We start from the raw sequence: 20,105 nt of genomic DNA, 5'->3' as shown, positions 1-20,105 counted from the left end.
CATTTTCTTATTAGGTAGAGACATGACAAAAGTGACTAACCGACAGGGTTCTGGTTAGCAAACAGCATAAATATTCCCCCAAAGTGTCCATATTTTTATCAAAATGGATGGTTTACTTACTTGAGAATATATGTAGTTATTTAATTTCCATTATATTAAGGATTTACCATCCTTTTAAGTGATTATTTCTGCTATTACAAGGAATCATGTTGCCGTGAAATCTGAACTAATTCACATGAAATCTGGAATGAATCACAAGCCAATGAACTGCGGTTAATGATATTTGGTGCAACTTGAAATTTTTCTTTTTTGCATTTTTGTTAAAATATTGTTTTAAATATTATGCTTTAGTGACATCAATAACTCCTTTTCTTCTTTCTCTTTGTACTTTACAACTCCAGGAAGCAAGCCTGTTTCTTAGAATGTAAATACATCTAGTTAACTTTCCAAATTTTGGAGATTTCCTAGAACAATTTTCTGAACTAATAATGATGCCATAATGATTATAGTTAACAGTGGAAATATAGGAGTATAACATTCTTCAATAACTTGGAATTTAAATTTGATTCTTAGAATATTTATCGAAGCTATTAATGGGCAACCAATAAATACTCTGTGTGCAGTCCAAATTTAAGGAGTGAACCAATGGTTGAGGAAGTGAAATAAACTTGAGTGTTAAATGTCAACTAAGTGGCAGGGACAATCAGTTCCAAATAAGGAAATTATCATTTCCAGATGGAGATGGTCAGAGGATTTCATGGAGGATGTGAGATTTGTGTTCACCATTGAAGGATATATGGATTTGGAGAAGAATAAGCAAGCTGTTTGAGATGTGAGGGATCAATGCATCAGACTGGAAAATGCACAAATTTTGTGGGGGACAGAGAGTTAACTTAGGAGAGTAGTGAGAATTAGAGCTTGAAAGATAGAATCAAACCACATTTTGGAAGACTAAGCTAAGGAGTCTAGACTTTATCCTGTAGTTGCAAGTAGCTGTTCTAAGTTTCTGAGATGGGGAATGAAATGGTCAAGTAATGGTTTAGAGAGATAACACTGGTAGTAACTGGTAGGATAGATGGAAAAGGGAGTGGTTGAAGACAGAACAATTGATTAGAAAACTTTTTCTTAAGATTTTATTTATTTATTTGACAGAGAGAGAGACAGTGAGAGAGGGAACACAAGCAGGGGGAGTGGGAGAGGGAGAAGGAGGCTTCCCACTGAGTAGTGGGAAGGGCTCGATCCTGGGATCATGACCTGAGCCAAAGGCAGACGCTTAATGACTGAACCACCCAGGCACCCCTAGAAAACTTTTTCACTTACCTGAAAAATAAAGTCTAGTGTACAGTGGCTACAGTAATGGAAAGAAAAAAATTTTAGGAGGAGAATGAGGAATCAGTATAACTTTGAGGTTATTAGATGTGGGAAGTGAGGAACAACTTAAGAGATATTTTTTGGTTTAATGTATGATTTGAGACCTGTGTATCAGGGAGAATGGTTGCAGAGCATTATCATAAATGAAAAATCTGTATAATCAATTTGCTTAGAGCTAGGGAGAGAAAATATTTTTTGTTTTAGGGGAATTGCTCTTGAGGTGATGACATGTAGTTGGAAATGCAGGACTCAATTTTATTAGAAAGAGAGAAAGTAAGAGGTCAGGACTGGTAATAATGATTTTGGGATTATCCATATGTAAGTAATAGTTGAAGAGTTGAACTTGGAGAGATAGTTAAGATCACCCAAGGACTTAGGAATGGAAGAACAAATATCTGAAATATGAGCTGTAGGATACACCCACACTTAGGTGATGAAAAGGCGGAGAGAAGACAGCAGAGGAGACAGAAAGCGGAGAAGAAAATCAGAATATGGTAGAATGACAGAAGCAAAAAAAAAAATATATATATATATATATATATAAAGAGTTTTAAGTTATTACCCTGATACCAAAACCAGATAAAGACCAGACCAGAAAAAGAACTACAGACCAATATCTCTGAAGACCATAGATGCTTAACAAAATATTAGGAAGTAGAATCCAACAATACATTAAAAAAATCATCGACCACAATCAAGTGGGATTTATTCTGGAGTGCAAGGGTGGTTCAATATTTTCAAATCAATCAATGTGATACATCACATCAACAAGAGAAAGGATAAAACCATATGATCATTTCAATAGATGCAGAAAAAGCATTTGACAAAGTACAGCAGCCATTCATGATAAAAAGCCTCAACAAGGGGCATCTGGGTGGCTCAGTCAGTTAAGTGACTGCCTTCAGCTCAGGACATGATCCCAGGGTGCTGGGATTGACCCCCACATTGGGCTCCCTGCTTAGCAGAGGGTCTGCTTCTCCCTCTACCTTTCATCCCACTTGTGCTTGCTCTCTCGCTGTCGCTCTCTCTCAAATGAATAAATAAAATCTTTAAAAAATTTTTAAAAAAGCCTCAACAAAGTAGGTTTAGAGGGAATATACCTCAACATAATAAAGGCCATATATAAAAACCCACAGCTAATATTATATTCAATGGTGAAAAACTGAGAGCTTTTCATCTAAGGTCAGGAACAAGACAAGGATGTACACTCTCACCATTTTTTATTCAACACAGCATTGGAAGTCCTAACCAGAGCAATCAGACAAGAAGAAGAAAAGACATCCAAATTGATAAGGAAGAAGTAAAACTTTCACTATTTGCAGATGACATGATATTCTACAAAAAGCCCTAAAGATTCCACCAAAAAACTACTTGAACTGATAAATGATAAATAAATTCAGTAAGATCACAGGATACAAAATCAATACATAGAAATCCATTACATTTCTATACACTAATAAGTAGCAGAAAGAGAAATGAAGAAAACAGTCCTAGTTACAATGACACAAGAAATAATAAAACACCTAGGAATAAACTTAACCAAGGAGGTGAAAGACCTGTCTTCTAAAAACTATAAAACACTGATGAAAGAAATTGAAGATGACACAGACATATGGAAATATATTCCATGTCATGGATTGGAAGAACAAATATTGTTAAAATGTCCATTTGCAATGATGTGGATGGAACTAGAGGGTATTATGCTAAGTGAAATTAAGTCAGTCAATGAAAGACAAATATATGTGAAATTTAAGAAACAAAACAGATGAAGATAGGGGAAGGGATGGAAAAATAAAACAAGATGATATCAGAGAGGGAGACAAACCATAAGAGACTCTTAACTATAGGAAAGAAACTGAGGGTTGCTGGAGAGGAGATGGGTGGGAGGATGGGGTAACTGGGTTGATAGGTACTAAGGAGGGCACTTGATGTAATGAGCACTGGGTGTTATATGCAACTGATGAATCACTAAACTATACCTCTGAAACTAATAATACACTTTATGTTAATTAATTGATTTTAAATAAAAAAATCAAATTTTAATTAAAATTTTAAAAAAAGTATACCAAACAGAAATAGTTTTAGGTTCTGTGTAACACATCTTTTTTGCTTAAGTTATTTGCATGTATGCATTACTTTTATAATCTATAATTAATTTTTTAAATAAATTTTTCAAGATTGAGAAAACAATTCCACACTAACCAAGGCAATCTACAGATTTAATGCAATCCCTATCAAAATACCAACAGCAGTTTTCACAGAACTAGAACAAATAATCTTAAAATGTGTATGGAACCACAAAAGACCCTGAATAGCCAAAGCAATCTTGAAAAAGAAGAATAAAACTGGAGGGATCACAATCCCAGACATCAAGACATGCTACAAAGCTATAATAATCAAAACAGCATGGTACTGGTAAAAAAATAGATGCAGAGAACAATGGAACAGAGTAGAGAGACCAGAAATAAACCCTATTATATGGTCAATTAACCATTGACAAAGGAGTCAAGAATATGCAATGGGAAATAGTCTCTTCACAAACGGTGTTGGGAAAATTGGACAGCTACATGTAAAAGAATGAAACTGGACCACTTTCTCACACAAAAATAAACTCAAAATGGATTAAAGACCTAAATGTGAGACCCAAAACTATAAAAATCCTAGAAGAGAGCACAGGTAGTAATTTCTCTACAACAGCCATAACAACATTTTTCTAGATAGGTCTTCTGAGACAAGGGAAACAAAAGAAACAAACTATTGGGACTACATCAAAATAAAAAGTTCTGCACAGCAAAGGAAACAACAAAAGTGAAAGAAACTGACTGAAAGGGACAAGATATTTACAAATGACATCTAATAAATGGTTAGTATCCAAAATATATGCAGAACTTATATAACCTAGCACAAAAAAGTCCCCAAAATCCAATTAAAAAATGGGCAGAAGACATGAAGAGACATTTCCCTTCTTTAAAGAAGATGCTCAACATCACTAATCATCAGGGAAATGCAAATCAAAACCACAATAAGATATCACTTCACACCTGTCAGAATGGCTAAGATAAAAAAACATAAGAAACAATAAGTGTTGGCAAGGATGTAGAGACAAAGGGACCCTTGTGCACTGTTGGTGGGAATGTAAACTGATGCAGGCACTGTGGAAAACAGTATAAAGTTTCCTCAAAAAATTAAAAACAGAATTACCATATTATACAGTAATTCCACTACTGGATATTTACCCAAAGAATACAGAAACACTAATTCGAAGATACATGTACCCCTATGTTAACTGCAGCATTATTTACAATAGCCAAATTATGGAAGCAGCCCAAGCGTGTCCATCAATAGATGAATAGATAAAGAAGAGAAATGGTATGTATATATAATGGAATATTACTCAGCCATAAAAAGAATGAAATCTTGCCGTTTGGAACAATATAGATTGATCCAGATGGTATAATACTAAGTGGAATAAGTCAGAGAAAGGCAAATACCATACAATTTCACTCATATGTGGAATTTAAGAAACAAAACAAACAAAATAAAAAAGACAAACCAAAAAACAGACTCATAACTATAGAGAATAAACTGATATTTACCAGAGGGGAGGTGGGTAGAGGGATGGGGATTTAAAAGTATACTTAACCATAATGAGCACTGAGTAATGTATAGAATTGTTGAATCACTATATTGTACATTTGAAACTAATTTAACACTGTATGTTAATGATACTGGAATTTAAAAAATCGCAATAAGAAAATTTAAAAAAAAGGAATGGTAGTGATTGGCAGTATCTCATGCTTCAGAGAGATTCTGGAGAACAGGGATTGAAAAAAACCCATTAATTTTGCTAACTAGGAGACTTGGAACCGATTAAGAATAATTTTTATAGAGCAGGAAGAGCAGAGCCAGATTGTATGAGTAATAAGGAAGGACTTATAGTATTAAAGTAAAGGCAGGGGTAGGAATAGGCAGACAAAATGAGTGCAGGGGAGTGGGAGATACAGGCTTATGGTTATGGAATGAATAAGTCTCAGGAATAAGACACAGCATAGGGAATAATAGTCAGTGATATTGTAATAGTGTTGTATGGTGACAGATGGTAGATATGCTTGTGCTGAGCATAGATGGTAAATCACTGTGTTGTATACCTGAAACTAAGGTAACACTGTGTGTCAAATATACTTAAAAAATTTAGAAAAATAAAGTAGAGGGAGTGGGTACATATAACCCCTTTAAAAAATTTGACTTGGGAAGAAAGGAGAAAGAAAGCAAGACACGTCCCAGGACCTCTCCTTTTCTATGTAGTCTCCCCAAGCAGATTCAGTCTGTCTCATGTAGAATTGTCATTTATATGTTAATAGCTGCCAGAATTATATCTAAAATTTAGGCCTTGGTCCCTAACTCTTGTATATCAGTAAATCTGCCTGGAAATTAAATAGGCACTTCAACATCTAAAACTAAATTCATGATCTACCCACCTTCACCAACTACAAAAACCAAAATACAAGTAAAATAAACAACCAGATCCATTTTAGTAAATGACATGGCCTACTGCTCAGTTGCTCACGCTAGAAACTTTGGAGGTCTTTTATGATACCACGATACCCCTCTTCTCTTCGTTCTTCTCATCTAATCCATGACCAAATCCTGTGGACATACTTCTCTTATATCTACTGTCCACCCGAGTTGAAGCCCCTGTCACCTCTGATATCACCTTTCCAAGTGGTTTCTCTGCATGTTCTTGCTCCCCATAGCAACCAGAATGATCCCTTAAATCCACAAGTCTGATTACTATCACCTTCTGTTTAACTTCTTTCAATGGCCTCTTGTTTTCTTTAAGCCAAGCAAATTTGTTAGAATGGAGTAACGGTATGGAGGAATTAAGGAAAGTTTCACTAAGAAGTTGGCATATGAACAGATCATAAGAGTTTGCAGGTGAAGAAGAGTGTTAGGGTGGACTGGGGGTGAGGGTGGCAGAAGATCATTCCAGTTTAGGAAGTGTCACGTGCCAAGGTAGGAAGTCAGGTGTTCAGAAGTGTGACAAGTTCAGACTGGATATTCTCAGATGCCAGGGGCTGAGGAGTAGCTATTGAAGCCAGATTGTGAAAGCCTTTTTGTGTTTTGATTTTGTGAAGGTTTTTAAAGAAAGGGATGATGTAAAGAGCTAGGCTTTTTGTTGGATAACTTACGACAGGGCGAAAGCTTGAGAGGCTGAGAACAGGGAGAGCAGTTCAGAGCTTGTTGCTTTGACCCAAGAAAGGTGATAGAGGCCTCAACAAAGTCTGTGGCACCAGAGAGAAAAAGGGGTTGAGACATATTTTATAGTAGGATCAGCACAAGTAGTGCTGCATTTGAGGATATGTCTCTGTGAACATTGTTATTGTGAGTAGATTTATGTGCATGGCCTATTTTTTGGCCCTGGATTGATATGTTATTCTGTGACATCAAACTCTGCAGAGGGTATTATTTTTGCCATATATAAAATGACCTGGAGATAATTTAACAGTCATTTTGTGTCCTGGTCAAATCTAAAAGTTCAGCCCAATAAAAATATTTTTAGAAATTCAGGTACCTGCGTTCTTTATGATTTTGCCTCTGATAAGTTTCCTGAACTTAGTCAAGTCATATAGCTTAGGTTTGGGCTTAAATTCCTCATTTGTAAAATGAGGGTGTTGACTAGAATCATTAGATGATCTCTAAAGTCTCTTTTTTTAAAAGATTTTATTTATTTATTTGCCAGAGAGAGAGAGAGAGAGAGCACAAGCAGGGGGAACAACAGGCAGAGGGAGAAGCAGGCTCCCTACTGAGCAAGGACTCAATCCCAGGGACCCTGGGATCATGACCTGAGCTGAAGGCAGACACTTAACCCACTGAGCCACCCAGGCCTCCCTCTAAAGTCTCTTCAAGTTCCTTGATCCCAGTGTCAATTTCTAGGTTATTTCTCTAATTTATTTGATCAACTTGAGTCTTCCCAGCAGGGAGCAGACTGCTTCAGTTTCTTAAGGACGTAACTTTTTTTTTTTATAAGATTTTATTTATTCATTTGACAGAGAGAGAGAGACAGCGAGACAGGTAACACAAACAAGGGGAAGTGATAGGCAGAGGGAGAAGTAGACTCCCCACGGAGCAGGGAGCCCGATGCTCATCCCAGGACTCTGGGATCATGACCCGGGCCGAAGGAAGATGCTTAACAACTGAACCACCCAGGTGCCCTAGGACGTAACTCTTTTGAGGACTGTGGTCCAGGGGGTGTTCTGAGTAGCATTCCTAGACCCACCTTATCTTGGAAAAAGCATTATAATTAAAATCCTTGTAGAGGGTTTTCCCAATTTCCAATAGCTGGGTATCAAGAAAAGAAATATGAGTTAGTAAAAGCTGTTTGTGCTGAATTAATTATAGTTCTACTTGGTATGTTCTCTTCTCCACCCAGGGTTCCCTCTACCAGGAGAAGTTTAAACATAGATTTATTGTCAAGTCTTTCTAAACCTTTGATTTCAAGAACTTGCATAGACTAATGGGTGTGTTTTTTTTTAAGTAGAAATTGCAGAAAGTCGGAGACATATAATTTAATGTAACAAATCTTAAGGTTCCATTGGGTATGAAACATGGAAAGGAAGAAGGATAGGTAAAGGAATGTACCAAGATGAATAAGGTACAATTTATGTCTTCAAGGAAGTATACTGTTTAACAGGAGAGCCTGGAGTATAAACAGATACTCCATGTGAGTGCATGAAAAGGGTAGTCAGCAAGAGGGAAGTGCTGAGTGTAGAATGAGTACAGTTTTGTATTCCGGGTTGCAAATTGGAATAACTGTCTGCTGTTGTGTGCTGTTCCTAAGTTCTGCCTCAGAAGATAGATAGATGTTAGTGAGTGTCACTCGGGTCTTGGGTCTAAAGAAATTGACCTACTTATCTTTGGCAAATGTATACAAAGGGTTTTAGTCAATTTCATGAACCAATTTACATCATAGCATATCATTCATGGAAAAGATGAAAAAGGACTGACTCACTAAAAATGGTTGATTGGTTATAAATAGACACTGTCTAAATTTTTGGCAAAAGCGAGGTGAAAGTTTTCATGAAGTTATGTAATTGTGGCAACATATCGTCAACTGTTGCACTAGTAGTCAAATCTTTAGAAAATCACATCAACAGAGTTAGTATCTACTTAACAGACAGGCATGCTAACATAAACAAGTTATCAGGCTTCAGACTAAACTGAAGACCTATAAAATAATGATTCTTTACTATACATTCTGTGGGCACTACATTTGTTATGTATATCATGTCTGACTTCTGGATGAGTGCCATCCTTAGATTTTATGTGTTAAATTTAACATAAAGGTGACAGAATTAGATTTCTAAATATAGGACATTTATGTCATTCAAAGTGTTTGCTAAAATATTCTTGTTCTATAATGTCACTCATCTGAATGATAACTAAGTCTTCTGGTGGTGAAAAGGTGTTCTTTCCTGTTTTGTCTTTTAACATTTTTTCAACTTAACACATCAAATGACAAAAATTAGAATACCAAAGATAAATTATTTTGGTGCTTTGAATAAACTTTCAGGTTTAAAGAGCATGAGAAAACCAGAAAGCCAGGAAAGCAATTTTTTTTTGGGTGGGGTGAGTGGGGTTGGTTATAAACTGCAGCTAATTTTGAAAGCCTTTAAAAGGTTTGATTGTTTAATGTGGAGATAAATCTATTTAAACTGTGATAGAAGTTCTGATCCCAGATTTGTGTCACTAGGTTTTGAGTAGGAGCAATCCTACAACTTTCAGGGTATGTAACCTGAATGAGAATATTGAAAAGCCTAAGCCACCCATAAGGTATGTTTTCATTGGCTCTAAGCCCTCATACTCTGCCCCCAGTGACTCTTTGTATGTTAAGGTGTCATATTTAAAGAACCCTTGTTAAGATAAAGTATGTCTGGCTGGAGAAACTCATTAGTAATATTAGCTAACATTCAAGTGCTTAATTTGTGCCTGGCATTGTGCTAAGCACCCTATATTGGTTACCTTAGTTAATACTGAGAATAAACTTATGAGGTGGATACTATTATATTTAATCACTTTTAGGATGTACCTTTTTTCACATTTTAACACTCTGAAATCTGGATGTATCTTACAATCAACAGCATCTTACATGCATAATTTAGAACATTCTTTTCTATCCTAGTGGCGTGTAAAATCATGGTGAAACTGATGAGAGAAGGCATCATAGATTAGATGACATATTCTGTTAGCCACCATCCTCCTTTATCCAATACTACCTAAGAGGAAACTGAGACATGAAGTCCAGTCAGCTATTCAAGATCACAGAACTGGTAAGTATTTGAGTCAGGATTCCACAAAACTGTCTAACTCAATTCAGGACCATTCCTTACAACTTGCACACCATGCTGCCTGCTGGTAATCTAGCAAAATTGGCATTTCTGAATGGTTATCCTCAGAGAACTCCAGACTTGGGCAAGTGGAACTGGGAAGAAAGAATTTGCAAGGACCATAGTGGGCCATTGAGTAGAGGACTCTTGGCAGCTAGAGTCATCATGAGTGAAATGGACCCTGAAAGGACAGAAAAGCTACACGAATGTTGGGAAGCCCTGAAAGTGAAAGTCACCCACTTCACTGTTTTGTCCAGGGCCAGACCTGCATGTGTAGAAACTTCTAAAACGAGATGCAGAAAGAAAATCCTTACATAGCAGGGAGAGTTAGTTATCTATGGCTGTAGAAACTTCTAAAACGAGATGCAGAAAGAAAATCCTTACATAGCAGGGAGAGTTAGTTATCTATGGCTGTCTTCTTATCTGTTGATCCATATCATATCTATATTCATATATCCTTATATCTAGACCAATCTATATCACAAGAGAGACTCGTGTCATGCTTTTTGAAAAGGAACTCTGGCGAGACCGAACCATGATAGAATATGGACTCCGAGAAACAGAGGGTTCTAGAAGGGAGGGGGATGGGTGGATGGGTTAGCTGGGTGACAGGTATTAAGGAGGGCATGTTCTGCATGGAGCACTGGGTGTTATGCACAAACAATAAATCATGGATCACTACATCAAAAACTAATGATGTAATGTATTGTGATTAACAGAACATAATAAAAAAAAGAAATCAAGATGTTAATAGGCAAAAAAAAAACTAATGATGTCCTGTATGGTGACTAACATAACATAATAAAAAAATGAAAAAAAAAAGAAAAGGAACTCTGCATTATTAACAAATATTTTCTTACCCTACGATTAGTTTTAAAACTTTGTGTGTTATGCTTTGTTTTTTTGTTTATTTTTTACAGTGCCTAGCACAGGTTCATGTAAATGGCAAGTCAAACATTTTTTGAATAAATGAATAATAACTTCCTCTCTTACCTCAACACTACACAAAATCTTGGAAGCATATCTGGGTTTAGAAGAAGGATGCTTTAGTGGGGGTGGGGAAACTCTTGAAGAGTTTTATCAGTTGCAGAAATAACAAACACCACTGCACTTTCTATTCCTGCTTGTCAAGAAATGAGGTAGGCAAATTAAAGTGAGCCAAGATCTAGCACTGCTTCTCTGCCTCCAGCAGTAAAGATGAGCCAAGGAAAAGACAAGCCAGTGAAAATACTCTGTCATTACTCCCTGTCAGCCCCAGTGACCATTTGCACAAACATGGCACAGACCAACACGTACACACACACGTATATGAAGGTTGGTATTTTCCTTTGCCTGTGTCTAGTCAGCTCAAATGGGTCGACTCATGTTTTGGCTCATGTAACCAGACCAGATTCTCTGGCTCAGCTCTACCTGCAAACTTTCTGGCCTGCTTGGGTATAGTGAAGTGGTTTGAGTTTCTGAGAACAAATAATTAGGCTCCAGAAGAAGGCCATTAGTTTCTGCCTCTGTGGGTTCTGTGACCCTGTGAAAAGGAAAACAGAGTTAGATAAGGACAGCACTCAGCTACGTGGGCTTCATGATAGTCCTCCTTTTAGTGTTATCAGAACATTTATTTGATTGGTATTCTGGACCTGATAAGCTTAGGGATTAATATTTTAAAATTACTTCTCCTTTTAATCAACCACATGTGATACATTAGACTCAGAATTAGCTTTGCTGTGGCCTAGAAAGCTCACCTTGTCTTTTTTATTTGTTCTCACCCTTTGGGCTTCCAAGGTAATGAAGTTTTAAATGAGGTATAAGAGCATCATCATGTCTAAGAGGCTATGAGTAAGATATTTGCTTATTTAATACTTACACTACTTACTCCACCATTTTTCTACATCTTTTCATGGTATTTTTTTTCATTCCAGAAAAACATCAGAGACTTGTGTTATTGGGAAAATTGCTCAGTTCCAGTACAGACTAACTGAGGCATTGCCCCTGTCAGTTCTGCTAACCAGGTAGTAATAATTTGGTAACCAGGAGGTAATAATTGGGCCAAATAAAAGCCTTTTTTCCTTGCAGGTCACAGGGATAACATTTAAACCAATTCTTAAGTGGTTTTAAAATGTAGCAAAACATGAATCTTACTTTTTAGGTATTTTTCCTTTGTTAGGGACATAACATCCAGAAATTCTTATCTATTAATCATATTTAGGCCTTTTTCCAAATTACAAATCATCCTACTCTAATAACTTACTAATATATACCCACTCAAATAAATTTCAGTGACCTGTTCGCATGTCCACTTACCCAGAGGCAATTACTAATACTATTTTTATAGGAACTACAAACATTTAATATCATAAGAAAATCACAGCCTTGTCTGTTAAGCTTGAGGTAGGTGGGGAAGAAGGTGAGAAACACCATTCTCATACTTAAGTTCGAACTCATATCCAGAGAAAATAAAACAGAAACCACCTTCCCACGGTGAAGCTTCTCATTTCTTAAGGGGAAATGGCAAAAGGAGTAGTAGTCACCTCAGTGAGCCAACCTGTTTATTCCATTTCATGGAAGAGAAGATGAGATAAGAGAATAAAAACAAGGATTACAGGGGCGCCTGGGTGCCTCAGTGGGTTGAGCATCGGACTGTTGGTTTCAGCACAGGTCATGATCTCACCAGTCGTGGGATCAAGCCCGGAGTCAGGCTCTGTGCTCAGCATGGGGTCTGCTTGTGACTCTCTCTCTCTCCCTCGCCCTCTGGCCCTCCCTCCCCACCACACACTCTCTCTAATAAATAAACAAAACAAAACAAGGATTACAGAAAAGTTAACTATGTAGCCATTATTCCACTCCTACCCCCAATAATTTTTTTTTTTGTAATCATAATTCCTTAGATAAGGGCAAAACTATGGTTAGAAACTGGTTGAAAACTGATAGTTGGGTATTAGAAGAACTGGGGAGGTGTGTTTTTTCATTCTTATGTTTATCTTTACCCTTTGCCTTTTCAAGCCACAGGCAATAGCTCCACCACCTTTAGTTTTGGTTATCTTACTCACTTGAGTCTTTTGTTATCTTTTAGTTTTGAAGCTATCCATTGCTTTTCAATTTAACACATCTGGAGCTTGGTACTGAGGTAAGAAAATGTCAGATTTTAAGTTTGGAAGTAGACACTGGACATATCCTTCATAGTATAAGCATAATGTTAAAAGCCTTCAGTGGTGTTTTAGCAACAGTTTAATTTTTTATTTCCAAGGGCTTATTCTGCTTTTCTCTTTGGAATGCCAGAGAGTTTTGCTTGGGTCCTTCAACAACTGACTTGGTTTGATCCCCATGACACGACAGAGTAATCAATCTGGGGTTTGTACATTTCACTGGAACCCTGCAAATTTACAGTTTGGTAAAGATCAGAAGGGCAGTTCCAATGAACTGCACCAACAGAAGTCATGAGCTACATGAAGACAACAAGATCTTCCACCAGAAACAGACACATGATGAATTTCAGGACCCTGTTGACAGGGTCGCTCATAACTATGGAAAACTTCTGAAAACAGTTTGATTGCATGGCCTTCTTTTGACTTCTGTACAGCTTACATGATAGACTTGTAGACCCTGAAGCTTATGGGGACAAAGAGGAATTGGATGATGTAAGAAGCCACAGTAATGATGCTAAAATCTTCAGGGAAGATAGCAGTATCAGTAAAGGATGAAAGACAAGCTCAACTTTCTTCAAATTGTGCCAGAAAATCAGGTGGTATATTGTACAGGAGGCTGCAGAGCACCTTCCCAGGCAACCCCAACCATATATGTCCTTCCTCCTGTCACTGGGCATGGAGGCTTGAGCTGAAAGGTCAAAGAGCAGTTAGAAGGAATTGAGTGGTATCTAGTGGCTCTACCGTGGGCTTTTCCAACAAGGGCAGGAGAGAGAGAGGGCAAATAAAATATTCACCCTGTTGGCTCTCCCAAGTCCCTTTGCTCTTTCTGCTTCATGCTTAGACTCTGACTACTAGTAATGTTTTGATATATGGCTTTCCAGACTTTATTATTTTATATGCTAACTGAAACTTTTCTTGTTTAATATTTCACCTACAAATCCCTCCTGCCTTTGCATTTTTTCCCCAATGAAAGTGTTCTCCAATTGTTTCCTTTTGTCTCTCTATTCCTGCCCTAATCCCATTCCCCTGAGGTATCCTCTAGTCATGTTTTGATATATAAGCTTTCAGACTTCCTCAATTATATTATATGCTAACTGGAATCATAGACTGTTTTCACTGGAAGGGACCTTGGAGATCATCTTTCCACCTCCCCACATCCGGCACTGTCCCCTTACTTGCAGGCTTCCAGTAGATACTTAGAGAGGTCTTGAAATGCCACCTCAGCCAGTAATTGAAAAAACTGGGACTAGAACCCAAGCCTCTTCACTCCTAGTTAAATGACCTTTCTACTGCACCCCACAATTTTGTTTTCTTAGTCTGTTTCATGCCCTATAAAGTAGTTTCTGTAAGATGTGATGGACATTGGGGAGGGTATGTGCTATGGTGAGCGCTGTGAATTGTGTAAGACTGATGAATCACAAACCTGTACTCCTGAAACAAATAATACATTATGTTAATAAAAAAGATGGATTTAAGGGATTTGTGGCTAGATTTAGTTTATGAGGTGACCATTCATTTCCATATGGATAACAAACAAGCAGGCAAACAAACAAACTTCTAACCAAATAGAAATGACTATAGTTCATCTCCTCTGTTCCTCCTCTGGCCTTAGTGAATGTGGCCCACAGGCCCGGTGCTCTGCTTTACTAGAGCAGGTTTCTTGTGCTAAGATCATCCTTGGATACGTGCATCATATAGTTAGCTTTTGCCTCTCTTTTCTCCTACTGGTCACTTGCTTTGGGCATAGGCATAGCTCTCCCTGCTTTCTCTTCAAGTGCTTCTAGAAAAATGGAACTGAAACCAGCCAGGCCATTCGAGTTGATGATTTTCTGAGTATCTTCTAGGTATTCCCCATTAAAACCAGGATTCTCCCCTGGTGTGGAATATCATGTTTTTGACTCATGTACACTCAACTGAAATTTACAGCTTCATGAGTAAATTCTGACCTACATTAAACTTCTAGTCTTGACTTTTTCTTTAAATTTTTAAAGAGACTCTTCTCTAGGCTTTCTAAGTTCAACTTAAGCACATACAAACATCCCCTTTTATAGGTAGAAAATGCACTTTCACAAAAACACTCTAATAAAATCCCTGGGGTCTCATTCTGCCTCTACCTTTCTTCCACCCCAGTCATGTTCAGAACTTCTCACTCACCTGGCCCACCTGGAAATCCTAGGATCACTCTTTTCCACACTGGGCCCAGATCTTTGGTCTTTGTTCCAAATCCATCATATCTTCTGAGTTATAATAAATTTGCTTACTTTAACTATAGTCAGATCTCTGACAGAATTCATAGTGATTTTTGGATGAGGGATTTTTTTTTTCTGCCAAGGATCCAAATTGAACAAACTTGAGTTTTGAAGGAAGAACATGTCAGGGAATGGATGCCAAAGAGGCCCACTCTGCAAATATATTGTGCAATTAGCAGAGTGCAAGTGAGCTCTTCTGAGTTTGATGGTGGTAATTATTTCCTCAGGCTCTCTTTCTTTCACATAACCCTTTGCCTGTTGTTTTCCTTTGTGTGTTTGTGAGTATGTTGTGGGGGATGTTAAACAAGCACCATTTTATTCCATGTGATTGTAGCATAATGCTTTCATGTTTACCTTTCATATCCACTTTAAAGATGGAATCTGTTTTACCACTGGGACTGCTGCTATGACCAATTCTGTAGCATTGCCTTCAGTTCAGGCACATGTCTCTGAAACCGTAATCACTAACAGATGCTGCTCTGAATCAAGAATTCCCCTCTCTGGCTACTCAGCCTGAGCAATGAGCTGCCTAACTTGGATCCTACTAGCTTCTTGAAAAACTCCACAGGCTTACTAGCATTTGGTAACATGCAGAAGATTGATATTTTCCAGGCCCAAGCAGGACTTTGAAATAATACCTAGCAGTTGTAGAGAGCTATTTATTTTCCCCTCCTCCCACAAGTGTTTTCACGAATGTGATCTCATTTTATCCTTCTCCTAGTCCTTGGAGTTAAGTAGGGAAAGCAGTATTTTCCCCTAGGAACCTGAGGTCCAGAGATGTTAAGTAACTTGCTCAAGGTCACACAATTAGCCTTGACTGCTAGTCTGGTGTTCTTTCCACCAAAATGACTCTAGTATTTACTTTGTCCTGTGTCAAAGTTGTCTAAAATCTTTCTGGGTGCTAAATGAATCCAAACTGTCATTCTTACAGTCATTCTTATAAACTTAATTTATAAATTAAATTTATAACAACTCTTAGTGGTCCCCCCGTCCTTAAGTTATAAGTCTAAGGCAGTGATTTTGTGTGCCTAAAATTTATTTGAGAGTCATGTTCAGTTGATCAAAGGTGGAGCCCCAAATTCAGCATTTAAAAAAAAATCTAACCACCCAGTGATTCTGAATCACGTAGTCTGTATAAACACTGTTCTAAGAGCTAAAGTAAGCAAGGCACTTAAAATCCTTGAGCCTCAGTTTCCTCATTCAAGAAACAAAGGAAAGCAAGACTACAATTAATAAACGATTTCCAGAAACCAAAATGGATCCTAACCTAACAACTTGCATCAAAATTCCTCTTAGGGTAGAAACAGTACTTGTCTGGAAAAACACCTTGGAGGAAGACAGTGAAACCTCTGGGGTCTGGGTTTTCTGGAGAGCATGGGGAGTAACAATAGAGAGGAGTTTAGAGAAAGACATGAAGTTAGGTGCTGAATATGTTGAGGGGGAACAGAGGAATCCCCAGTGGCGAGATGGCCAGAAAGGACTCTGGAGAAGAGGGATGGTTGATATGGAGTTCTAAGGTATTTGCTCTGTGGTGTAGGCTGTGGTCCCTCCTTGTATTCCCTATATATTCAGGAAAATCTATATTTTGTGTGAATAGAGGCCTTTCTATGGCAATGAATGAAGAAGCTGGATTTAATTCTGGATTAATATAATGTAGAACTGAGCAGAAGAGATCATAAAAACATAAGCCTTGGGGATCTGTAGAAATCTTGGAGAGAACTTTGGATTTCTACAGACTGGAAGTGGAGGCTCAAACCCATTTCACCTAGCTATTATGGGATAGATGTGACCAGGGGACATCTGGGTGAATATATGATAGTGAGCAGGAACACATTATAGAAAATACTATTTCTGAAATATTCTCATGGCTTTAGAAGAACTAGAATGTGATTAGAGACCTCCTAAGAAAGGTGCACATCAAGAAAGTGAATGTGAACAAGGATGTTTGCAAGTAGGTGAAAGAGTAAGAAATTTGAGGTGTAGTTCCAGCATGGGCCTAGTTTGTGGAATGATTTTAACTAAGTTCTAGTGTCTTTTCTCTTTCCTATATATTACATAATTCCTATGTATTACATTATGTATTACATAATGGTAGTGCATATGGACTGTTGATACTTTTAATCTAGTAGCCAGAGCCAAAAAATTGGAAGTATTTATCTCAAGATTTTCAGAAAGAGTTCTTGGTCTGAAGGAGCAGATGATGGGGAGGTGCAAGGTGAAGGGCAATAGAACCAAGGCATTGATTTCCAATTCAGCAAAGAACAGATATTCTACATGAATGTAAGGAGCAAAAATGTCCTCTTTGTAAGGAAGTAGGAGCCCAGATATGCAGCCTTAAAGGTGAGGCAATGTCCTGATCTGTGACATGGATCCTAGAGGGTTTCAATCTTCTTCACAACTTAGAGACTAAAATGACAGGATTCGATGAGAATGCTTATGTTGAATGGTTTCAATCCTCTTGGTAAAAAAGGGGAAATAGAATCATCTGCTAAAAAATAAAAGTTGGGATTATAGAATTTGTGGGCTTTACAAGAGACTTCTGTACTAGTTCTGGGAGAAGTAAGCTAAAGAGACAGTGATAAATCAGTGGCAAGACTGCCTATGGGTGACTAGGACCAAAGAACCCCTACACAGTCTTATACAAATTTCTCAAATAAATGCTTGCTTTACCTGCTTACTGTCAGTTAAATTCAATTCCCTTTGAGAATACTGCTTAAGTGGGCTTCTCATTTTCCCCTTCTTTCTGCGTCATGGGACCAGGAGGAACAAGCAGAGAATAGCCCAACATTCTTCTGGCTTCCCTTTCATCATTTATTCTTGCAATCAGCAGATATTTGTTGAGAGGCTACTAGTCTAGGTGCTGTGGTTTAGGTGCTAAGAATACAACTGTGAACAAAATAGAGACTGTCTCATGGAAATTATTTTGTAATCATTTTAGTTCCTTAGATAAAAATACCTCCTCTGAAGCTTACACTATATGTAAAAATACTACCCTTTCTTGTTACTTACATTCACTAAATTACCCATTTGTTGAAGATTTGGATGCCTATCCTTCAAATCTAGGTTATGGGTATGAGGAGAACTGAGCATTTTTTGAGCTGTCTCTCCATTTTTCAGGTGATGAAGATCCATGCTCTAAACTTATTTTTTGTAGGCCATTTCATACAACTGAATAAGATTTATTGGTATTAAAACCTTGCTTTGGGACATCTTAACCTATTCAGAACACTTAACAATGAATGTGATGCCCATACCCTTGATTTAATCCTTGCCTTAAGGCTGAGTTTTTATCAGCATTTGTTGCTTAATTGTATATTATTTGGGATGGAAAAGCAGTTGCTTTTTCTAATCAAGTCCCCCAGTTCCTGGACTTATCCCCTTCTATTCCTGTTTGCACATTTGTCAATTCTTTTCTGACTTCTGAGTTCATCTCTTTTTTGTAATACCTTGCTGTACTAGTTTGTTAGGGCTGATGTAACAAAGTATTACAAGCTTAAATAAACAAATATGTATTGACTTAAATAAACTTAAATAAACAAAATAAATTTAAATAAATAAAATAGTTAAACAAAAATGTATTGTCTCCCAGATCTGGAGGCCAGAAGTCCAAGCTCAAAGTGTTAGCAATGTTGGTCCCTTCTGAGGGCTGTGAGGGACAACTGTACCATGCCTCTTTCCTAGCTTCTGGTGGCTAGCTGGCAATCTTTGGTGTCCTTGGCTTGTGGATGCATCACTCAATCTCTGCCTTCACCTTCATATGGTGTTTCCATGTGTGGGTGTGTCTCTGTGCCCGAATTTCCCTTTTTTATTTTGATGCAATTACACTGGCTAGAGTTCACCCTAATGGCCTCATTTTAACTTGATTATCTGTATCTTCAATATAAAGTCACATTCTGAGGTATTTGGGTTAGAAATCCAATAAATCTTTTTTGGTGGTGGGAGGAGGGGACACAATTTAACCTACAACACCTGCCAAACACACCTAGAGCAACTAAGTCTTGCTACTCTCTTTCTATTTTCTTGTCTTTTCTCCTAGGGCTACAAATTCATTTAATGCATGAGCTGTCTTCCAAGTTATCACAAGCAACAGTTTTACCAAATGTTAGCAAATAGTTTTAGCCTCTTACACATTTCATCACCTTCCAAAGAGAGGGTCCTAAGCCAATGCCATCTTTTCTTTCACCTTCCAATTTGTGATTTTGAAGATACTCCCAAATTAGCACAGTATTCATGATGGTTGCCCATGGAGGCCAAAGAACATTTGCAATATTGGGCAATTCATATTACCCTTAAATTTATAAGTAGGTCCATTTGTATGCTTGCCAATTCCGTGCAGATATTAGAGGAGGCTCTGTTCTCTGTGTCTCCAACTCTCAGTGCCTTTTTGACTATATCAGTTCTCTCAGTCCCTTTCCAATTAATTTTGTCCCAATACATTAGTTCACTTTTGTCTCCCCCCGCTTTTTTTCTGTATTTATCCTGTACCCTGCAATCCGCTCTTTCAGTCTGTCTCTATTATCCTCAATAATATTACTTCCTATTTTTTTGTCCTGCTGATCCTAAAGAAGGCCAGTACCAAACTATATCCAGACATTCCAGTCCTCCTCTCACCTGTGGCACATTAAGTACTTGCGGAGGAAACACACAGAGTCCCTTCAGCTTCATGGCATCTGATGTAACTGTGTTCTCGACACTACTGTGGAATCCTCCAGGAGTTCTCGCTCTCTCTTTTCCATTCACAGATATGCCATAATAGCTTAAGACTCTTTGAAAAGCATAACCTTGTTTTTTTTTTAATTCTGTTATGCAAAAAAATGATCCAGTGAGTAATTCCGTAAGTTTTACCTTTAGCTTCTACAACATTCTTTTCAATTGCACCCATTTGTTCTATTTTCCTTTTTTGCTTCAATATCCCACCTCTTGTTCAATTCCTTCCTTTGCCAGTGTGTTCTATCCTAACTTTT

General features: G+C 37.7%; 1 protein-coding gene across 1 annotated transcript in view; it reads left to right on the top strand.

Annotated features, from left to right (window-relative positions):
* The window catches only part of PARPBP (PARP1 binding protein), a 103,802-nt gene extending 94,190 nt beyond the window's left edge, over window positions 1-9,612 (top strand). The window contains exon 10 of the mRNA XM_073900403.1: window positions 9,551-9,612. Coding sequence (XP_073756504.1) covers window positions 9,551-9,571 — 21 coding nt within the window. The 3' untranslated portion in view covers window positions 9,572-9,612. The remainder of the gene's footprint in view (window positions 1-9,550) is intronic.
* The last annotated feature ends 10,493 nt before the right edge of the window (window positions 9,613-20,105 follow it).

This window comes from Callorhinus ursinus, unplaced genomic scaffold, assembly GCF_003265705.2.
Source record: "Callorhinus ursinus isolate GAN/ISIS: 27379988/994484 unplaced genomic scaffold, GSC_fseal_2.0 scaffold14, whole genome shotgun sequence".
NCBI classification, from domain to species: Eukaryota; Metazoa; Chordata; class Mammalia; order Carnivora; family Otariidae; genus Callorhinus; species Callorhinus ursinus.
This window is presented reverse-complemented; position numbering and strand designations above follow the sequence as displayed.